The 9301-nt window shown below is 41.3% G+C and overlaps 1 protein-coding gene across 1 annotated transcript; it reads left to right on the top strand.

Moving 5' to 3' along the window:
• The first annotated feature begins 5304 nt into the window (after positions 1-5304).
• Positions 5305-8828, top strand: LOC137184765 (lens fiber major intrinsic protein-like). The gene is made up of 4 exons (XM_067592744.1): positions 5305-6148; positions 6540-6704; positions 6805-6885; positions 7014-8828. The coding sequence occupies exons 1-4, from the start codon at positions 5789-5791 to the stop codon at positions 7197-7199; spliced, it is 792 nt and encodes a 263-aa protein (XP_067448845.1). The 5' UTR covers positions 5305-5788; the 3' UTR covers positions 7200-8828.
• The last annotated feature ends 473 nt before the right edge of the window (positions 8829-9301 follow it).

The raw sequence follows: 9301 nt of genomic DNA, 5'->3' as shown, positions 1-9301 counted from the left end.
TAACATTAATAATATAGTCTAATATATAAAATGATACAGTAGCTGCCAATGAAAAAAAAAACTTGGTATCCAAAGATTTTTCATATATTCAGTATGAACATTTTAAAAGACTGTATGAATTCATCCAGTCCTGTGATGAATAAATACTTAAATCTTTTACTCCAGTGAAAATAGTAACACCACAATAGAAAACCTGATGATCTCTGGCTTTTCCTGTTGAACACTGAACCTCAAAATGCTGCCAACATGTGGATGTACATAGAAAATGCTGGGCTGCAACTACTGATGATATTTTTTACAATCGATTAATCTGTCAATTACTTTCTCAATTAATAGATGTAGTCTATAAAATGTCAGTAAATAGTGAAAAATGCTGTTTAAAATCTCCCCAGAGCCTATAAAATGACAGATTCAAATGTCTTGTTTCATTTGACCGACAGCCTAAAACCCCCAAATATTAAGTTTACAATGATATAAAACAGAGAAAAGGAGCAAATCTTCACATTTGAGAAGGTGAGACTGGTGAATGTTTGGCACTGTTGCTTGAAAAATGACAAAAAAATAAGATAGTTACTGTTAATTGTCTGTCTATCAATTAATTGACTGATCATTTTAGTGCTATAAAAACTTTGGACTAATGATTCTACCAATTTGTTTGTTAATTATAAAACATTTCTCAGTTAAAAGTAATAGTTTGAATTCTAAATGTAAAAAGTATTGGCTATAAAATGTTGTCAAGTATCAAAAACAAAAAATACTTATAGTGAAGACTGGTTCCCATCAAAGTGTTAAAATATTGATGCATCAACAACAATAATGAAAACCCCCAAAATGTAAATTTAAATCTAAAACTCACTCTGACGCTCAGCTGAAAAGGACCTGAAAAGTCAATAATTTGGTGATACAAAATTTCTACAAAAAAACAGACTTTTTTTTTTTTTTACATCTGTTTATTGATATTTTGGTTAGTGAGTGAACAGTAAGCACTGTATACAAATTATACAAAATATTACAAGAACGATACAGGATTTACATACAAGGACACACATGAAAACAGCAGGACATGTACAGTACAAGTATTGACCAAGGTACAAAGCTGCTTTACGTGGTGATTACTGACATCTAACATTTAATTGTAACTTAGTTATAGTAGCAAAGAGTTAAGAGGATATTTATTGCTGAGTCTCTACATAATCAATAAAGGGTTGCCAGGTTTTATGGAAGTTCTCAGTGGAACCTTATAAAGTGAATCTGAGTTTTTCCAGTTTAATATGTTGCAACATCTTTGATCAACGTGGTGTAAGTGGGGGAGCTGCGCCTGTTTCCAGTTCAGTAGAATTAATCTGTGTGTTAAAAGGGTCTATGAACCTTTCCACAGTGGAAGTGAGTCCTGTAAGAGGACTGTCCTCTCCCAGTACCCCAGTACAGAGCCAACACTGTGTCCCAGGATATTAGACTAAGTTTTAAATATGGAGTTCCAAATATTGGATAATTTTGGGCATAGCCGGAACATGCGCCCAAACATGGCAGGAAATATCCCACAACGGTCGCACAAAGGATCTTTATCAGGATACATTTTAGAAAAAGCTTGACCTTTGAAAGACAGAGACATTGCAACATCCTGAACTGTATAAGACCATGCCTAATACATTTAGATGCTGAGTGCACACCCTCCTGTGCCTCTATCCATTGCTCCTCCGTTAAGCCAATGCCCAAGTCCTCCTCCCAAGTGGATTTTAGAAAACCCAGGGATATATCTAACTGATGAGACATACAGTTGTAGGTATATGATATGATAGATATATATTACCCCCCCTAGACGAGAATCAACAGAAAACAAAGATCCCATCTGGGTGCTATTAGGTGCACTAGGAAAGGTGGTTTTATTGGATCTAATATAGTTGTGAATTTGTAGAAATCGAAAGAAATGGGTTTAAGGCAGGTTGAATTTATTGCGCGCTAATTCAAAAGAGGGAAACTTACCATTACTATAAAGATCTTTCATTTTTATAATGCCATTACGAGTCCATAATTGAAAGGAGATATCTAGTACAAAGGGATGGAAATAGTGAAAAAAGACATATTTCAAGAGTTGAGTACCTAGTTAACTACAACTGTTGATGGAGTAAAAAAGTACAATATTTCCCCATAAATCATAGTGAAAGAGACGCAGAATGTAGCACAAATGGAAACCAAACTGCCAGTGCCTCAAAATTTAAAGGAAATGTAGTTAGTTATTTCCCACCTCTAATGATCTGAAACTTTAGAAGGTAAAAACATATCGTTAAAATTTTTTAATGATTATTTCCTTTCCTTATTTCCTGAAGTATTGCAGCATCTTAGGCATCCAACATTTTCCAGTTTTTATTTTAAAGGAACCACGGTAAATGTAAAACTCACATGTTGCTCAGGAGGCAATAAATAAGGCAACAAAAGTTAAGGTCACTTTGAAACAATCACAGTGTTCACCTGCCACATTTCGGTGTTTTATTGAGCACATACTGGAGGTTCATAATGTTCTAAAAGTTCTTTTTTCCTTGTTTGACTTCACATGTGGAGAGAAGTTAATATGGAGGCTGCATTTTAAAGGGGCTGAATGTGACCTATGAGGTCCTAGTTGCCTGTCATTAATGCATGTAAAAGTGTATCCGATATTGTGAGATTCAGTATTGTTACTTTCACATTTGCACATCATTAGAATATATAATGGAGACTCATTGAAATCCAGCTGAAAAACACCCTCATGTTCGTCATTTTCAACTGCATCACGTGTCTAAATGCTTTGAAATGCTAAAGAGGTCCTTGCCCCTTCAGTGATGCTCTCAACAAGCAGGCCAGCATCTCTCTCATGTCCGTGCCTCTTCTCCGAGGCCTCCTATTCACAATCAAATGGACCTTCATACCTCTGTAATGGCTCCACGGAGAAAAAAAAAACAAAAAAAACACCTTCACTGGGAGTAAGCTTTGTAATTTGAAATGGATAAAATGAGTGTGTGTGTGCATGCATGTGTGGGAGACAAAGGTTCGCTTTTGTATGTTACAAACTGCTTTCATGAAGCCTATATTCATATTTGTAAATAGCCGTGTTATTCTTGTCTTAAAACATATTTAGTATGTGTTTTAAAGGGTCAGTTCACCAAAATAAATTTTTAAAAAAGCAAATTTTCTCTGTAACTTCTAGTAGATTTGCTTTCCTTTGTTTTCCTGTATCCATCAGATTTATAATTTAATCCCAATACAATGGATGTAAACTAGCTTTCCCAGATCCTAAGATGACACATTCAGATGTTATATTTGTCCACCCAACACACTAAAACTCCAAAATATGCAGTTTAAAATGATATAAAACAAAGAAAAGCAGAAAATCCTCACATTTGAGAGGCTGGAACCAGAAACAAGGAACCAAAAATGATAATTAATTGATTATTAAGGTAATTGTCTGTCGATCGACTCATTGATTAATTCACTAATTGCTTTGACTTGATGGAGAAAATATGTTTTTTATAATTTCGATGAACCCACCCTTTAATATCAATATTTAATATAGTAAACATTTATTAAGTGTTAATATCAATAGTTGGGGTAAAACATACTGTACACTGGCTTTTATGGATTTGACAGAATGTCTAAAATAAAACCATGTTAGCAACACTATAGCAGTGTCATTTGAATACACACACACACACACACACACACACACACACACACACACACACACACACACACACACACACACAAATACACACATACTACAATAAACTACAATAAACTATTTACACACACACACCGACACACACAACGTGCACAATAACTGCCACAGTGCCGCCAGCATTTTGCATTGTGTGTGTTCTTTCTAACATGTATAAAAGGGAGTTAAAATGGCAAGCTCAGCATTCTGCATTCATGACCCCCCCACCCTCTCCCACCTCACTCCCCCCCCAACAGTGATGGCTCTCGACTGGTCAGCGCGATGCCCCTGGTGCTGCTCAGTAACCCCACCGTCCCCCTCCCCCATCCCCCCCCCTCCACACACACACACATCCCTGCTGCTGCCCCGTTGCACCTCTGCCTTTCCCCAGCATCACACAAACACACAAACACACACACACACACATACACACACACACACACACACAAACTAACACACACAGAACTTTCAGGGCTTTGGTCGTACCTGCAACACAAACACACTCTCACATAATGCAAACCTTTGCCCAGCAACTCCTAGAAGCCAACAGAAGACACAATCCGCTGTGTTTGTGTGAATTATTGTTAGTTGGTTGTGTTTTTCCAAACTCTACCTTAATTTTTTAGTTTCCCTGTTGTATTGTTGTTTTACCTCTTTGCACATGACTTTTTCCTCACCTTTTGGCATCTCCACCTCATGGCGTTTGGCTGTGTGGCAGTGCCAGTGCAGGCTCTCAGAGCCCTGAGGTGATTCCAAGTTCAGCTCTTAGTGCTGCTGCAACTAGAAAGTGACATTTCTTTATTGTCCTCATAAAGATTGCTGAATATCAACAGCACGGGTTGGTGGCGTAGGCCTATATGTCTCCAAAACAATAAACAGATGCAATAAACTGTAAACTTTAGCTGTAGCTTTAGCATTTAGGTGTAGCATTTAGCATTTGAAATGCGAGACAATGCTTTGTTAGCTGTTAGCTTCTGTGCTTTAGTTTAATATATATTTTCGTCTTGTCTCTGTCCATACGTTGCCCACATGCTTGTTACAGACAATGGTTTCACAGGGTCAGGCATTTCAGTGTATGGGTCAGTTCAGCGCTGTTAGCTTTGGGCACTTCCGTCCGGGGCCCCAACTGTATTATCTGCATGTGTGTAGGCCCTATACGTGTGTGTGTGTGCATGCGCGTGTCTTTGTGCACGCATGTGTGCTTTCTGTCCTTGTCCATCAGCATTTGCATCCCCTGATTATGACAGTTATGATATGTCAACAGATGACATATGCCCCAAAGAAAACTTTCTCCTCTCAGCTGCAGCTGCTCTTCACCTCAGCTCATCCTCCTAGTTTCCCCATGAATAAAACATATAATCCTCCCTGTCATCTCTTTCTGCAGAATCTCTCTCCCCATTAAATGTTTTTCACATATTTCCACTCATTCTCGCTTTATCTGTTTCTCTTCTTGGAAACACTGCCTCTCTTTTGGCCTTGGTGTGTTATAGGGGGGCGACAGAGGGGTTAAGTTTGTTTGATTTAGGATGTCCAGCACCGCCGCCCCCCACCCTTGGCCCTACAGGGGGATTATGGCGTCACCTGGGGCCCCTGGGGGGGTATTATAAAGCCCCTGTCTGGCCCTCTCCCCTCCGTCAGAGAGGCTAAAAGGTCCACCGGACACTCTGTCTATCCCCGTCTCTTCTTTAGAAACACCCCTTTAGCATTGATGCCCACCTCCTCTTGACAACTCATCCCACCTGAGATCTCTAACCACCCTCCCACATATCTCACACCTATGTCTTTGCGACAGGTGGACAGAGGTGGCAAGCGAACGCAGCTGAGTTGACTTTACCAACCCAGTTCACGGCTTGGTAAAGATCCGTTGAGTGGATTCGTCTGTTGACGTTCTGAAATCCTGTTTTGTCTTTGAACTGACTCTCTGAGTGTTTTTCGGTCAGCCGAGTTAGCTGACTACAAAAGGGAGATCTTTTTTTTGTTATTTTTGGCATTTGAAGAGGACTGAGAAGGTACATATTTACCTTTTCTAGACTCACCCTGACAGATTTGTTTTTAAAGAATATTCTTCATCTGGTGGAGAGCCTCAAGTGAACAGTCACCATGTGGGAGTTCCGGTCCATGAATTTTTGGCGGGCAGTCTTCGCAGAGTTCTTCGGGACCATGTTCTTCGTATTTTTCGGCATGGGTGCTGCCTTGCGCTGGACCACCGGGCCTCATCATGTCCTACATGTGGCCCTGTGCTTCGGTCTGGCAGCTGCCACCCTCATCCAGTCCATTGGCCATATCAGCGGCGGTCACATTAACCCTGCCGTTACCTTTGCCTACCTTGTTGGCTCTCAGATGTCTCTTTTCCGCGCCATTTTCTACATGGCCGCCCAGTGCCTGGGTGCCGTGGCTGGGGCCGCTGTGCTGTATGGAGTCACACCTGGCAACATGAGAGGCAACATGGCAATGAACACGGTAAGGACCCAAAATGGATGTTTCAGAAACATGTGTAGCAATCGTGGGAGAGGTGAGATAGGTTGTTTTGGGGTAGGTTGATTTAATCCGTGGGATAAATGGCATTTATGTTAAGATATTTGTCAAATCTGGAAAAGGAGGATTCCATCAGTGGCATCAGTCCAGCAAAGGATGTTCAAGTCCATTAAAACTATAGTTAAAAATACCTATACAGTAATTTCAGGTAACTCGTAATTTATCTGAAATGAAAGACATCTCAAAATCAGCAGCTCTGTGACCAACCCGTCCATCAGTGCTCTGACATGATTTTCTTTAATTTTTGATTTCTGGCATATTTGTAATTTGTGTTTTGTTTAATTTGTGATTTAATTTTTTCCATCTGTGTCTCCAGCTGCAGCCTGGTGTCAGTCTGGGAATGGCCACCACTGTGGAGGTTTTCCTCACCATGCAGCTGGTGGTGTGCATCTTCGCCGTGACTGATGAGAGAAGAAACGGACGTCTGGGATCTGCTGCCCTTTCCATCGGCTTCTCCGTCACCATTGGACATCTCATGGGGGTGAGACACATGGAAATATAGGGACGAGGTCACACAAATGTTCACAGATAAGTATGAATATTTCACAACACAATCCAGTAACAAGTGACTTGTGTTTCAGATGTACTACACTGGTGCTGGAATGAACCCTGCCAGGTCTTTTGCTCCTGCTGTGCTCTTCAGGAACTTCATCAACCACTGGGTAAGACCTGCAATCACACTGAAGAGATCAATCATTCCCTTTGCTTTCACTCCTCTCTCAGCAGGAGTCATAAATGACTCAATGATGTGTGGGCTCATAATGTTAACGCTGATGTTTTCTGCTGGCAGGTGTACTGGGTCGGACCTATGATAGGAGGTGCCATGGGTGCCCTCCTGTACGATTTCATGCTGTTCCCACGCATGAGGGGTCTGGCCGAGCGCCTGGCCACACTGAAGGGCAGTCGGCCCCCAGAGAGCGAGACCCAGCAGGACACCCGCGGGGAGCCCATCGAGCTCAAGACGCAAGCCCTATAAACCTGCCTCTACCCCCTTCTCCGACTGGGGCCGAGGGATGAGGGACAAGGCCCTGAGCTACGCCAACCCCACCTCCACTGACCCCCCCATGCCTTCACACACCATCGCACAAGACTAACCCAAATACTCACATCTAGACTAACACCACATGAGATTTTCCAGTGCCACTGTAAAAACCGACACACATACACACACGCACACGCACACGCGCGCACACACACACAAACGCACGCACGCACAGGTTCACAACCTTCAACCTCAACACACAACAAGACTCCTCTACCCCCTGGTCCTCACTCTGTATTCAGAACTGGACATTGTGTTTTTAATAAATGGTGACCAGAGCCTGAGCCAGCAGTTGCCTTGTCATCTCCCCCCGCCTGCCTGTCTGACTGCCTGACTGCTTCCTCCTTCCCAGCCAGGCCTTCTTCTGCGACGCAGAGGAGCGTGGAAACCCTGAAATCCAGCAGAGAGGTTTGGGGAGGCGGGTGTTGGAAGAGGGGGAAGACATAACGGCAGGATGAGGGTGAGGCGGGGATGTGGGTATGATATGAGAAGGGTAAGAGGGCATGGGGCAGGTGAGGGTGGAGTAGAGGGGTGGGGGTTGGGGTTTGGGTAGGGCAGAGAGGGCAACACTCTGGGTTTGTGGTCGTTTCAAGTTGGGTTAGACCAGTGAAGATGGGCATGCTTTTCATTATTCATCTGAATTTATCTCCATTCTAGTTTTTTTTTTAGGTTCATTTTGTTTTCTGCACTTCAGACACAAGACGTGGATGTATGATACCATTAGATTTTACCAGGGTTTCACTATTTTCAAATCACTACATTTTATCTGTGGGTTTGTGTTTGTGTGTGGATACAAGTGTGTGCGTGAGAGTGAGCGTGCGCATGTGTGTGCCTGCCCGTATGTATGAGTGTGTTTGCAAGTGAGTGTGTATATGTGTGTATGTGTGTGCGTGAGATCAAGATTGCAGATACAGTACTTTTTATTTTGTTTTATTTTCATTACCGCTCTCCTGTTTCGTACCATTAACTGTGTTCATTTTGTCATCAATTTTTAAGACATGATCATTTCTCCTCCCCTCACTGTGGTATTTGCTATGATATTCATTTTTACATAAACCATCTGCTTTTTTGTTCTGAACCAGCGCAATCCAAAGGACATGTTGTATCCCAGACTTACTTGATAGTAGGTCTGTTCACTGCAGATCGGCTGTGCGAGCTTTACATTGAGTCTCCTTTTATTATTTAATCCTTACTGGGAGCACAAGGCGTTTCAATAAAATTTCAATGATAATAAACATAAAAACTTGATAGAAGGTTTGGCTCATTTTTGTTGCTTTAAATGTTATCATTTTCTGGAGTTACTGGGCTTTGAAATGTGAGCTGCAATACATAATTGTGGCCAGAAGATGGCGAAAAGAGCACGTCAGACTCACATTTAAACTTGGTATCAGTTGAAGAAACCTGAATAGTTTTTGTACAAAAATGAACCATCTTAGACAAGAGCTCACACGCCACATTAGTTGGAGGTATGAAAGGAGATGTGGTGAAGGGAGAGGTTATTTGGGTTAAACTGGGTCCACCCCACAGGCTGACTATTGCTTGTGTTTGATAAGAAAACTGACATATTCATTTATCTTCCACTGTCTTCTGTTCTTGTGCATAACAGCTGATAAACTACAGTGTGACTCCACCTCCAGAGCCCTGAAAAAACAAAGACAATTAAAGGATAACTGGTGGTATTTTATATTTTTCTTATAATTAACAAATTCCATAAAAAGACCAAAACAATGACTTGATCCTATTAACAGGTCTGTCCAAAGCCTGATATAATATAGCTTATTCCTCTGTGCTATAGACCTCCATTGTTGTCCAGAAACTATTAAAAACACACCAATAATCCACACTGTTGCACTAGTTGACATGTTCCTTCATTATGATCAACACGGACACTGTTGTTTAATAGGAATACTCACTCAAGCACCAAATGTGTATTAATCTCCTCTTTGCTAAAAACTTGAGCTACAATGACAAGTTAACCAACAGAAAATTAATATGCAACAATTTTGTTAAATTAATAATCATTTAAACAATTTCTT

This window comes from Thunnus thynnus, chromosome 6 (genome assembly GCF_963924715.1).
Source record: "Thunnus thynnus chromosome 6, fThuThy2.1, whole genome shotgun sequence".
NCBI lineage: Eukaryota > Metazoa > Chordata > Actinopteri > Scombriformes > Scombridae > Thunnus > Thunnus thynnus.
The sequence above is the reverse complement of the archived record's forward strand: the minus strand, read 5'-3'. Positions and strand labels throughout refer to the sequence as shown.

What these genes read in the sequence shown, in the direction of transcription:
- LOC137184765 (XM_067592744.1), top strand. Translation starts at nt 5,789, where the DNA reads ATGTGGGAGTTCCGGTCCATGAATTTTTGGCGGGCAGTCTTCGCAGAG. An exon ending in GCAACATGGCAATGAACACG is followed by an intron (nt 6,149 to 6,539) that starts GTAAGGACCCAA and finishes CTGTGTCTCCAG; the next exon opens with CTGCAGCCTGGTGTCAGTCT. An exon ending in GGAACTTCATCAACCACTGG is followed by an intron (nt 6,886 to 7,013) that starts GTAAGACCTGCA and finishes TTCTGCTGGCAG; the next exon opens with GTGTACTGGGTCGGACCTAT.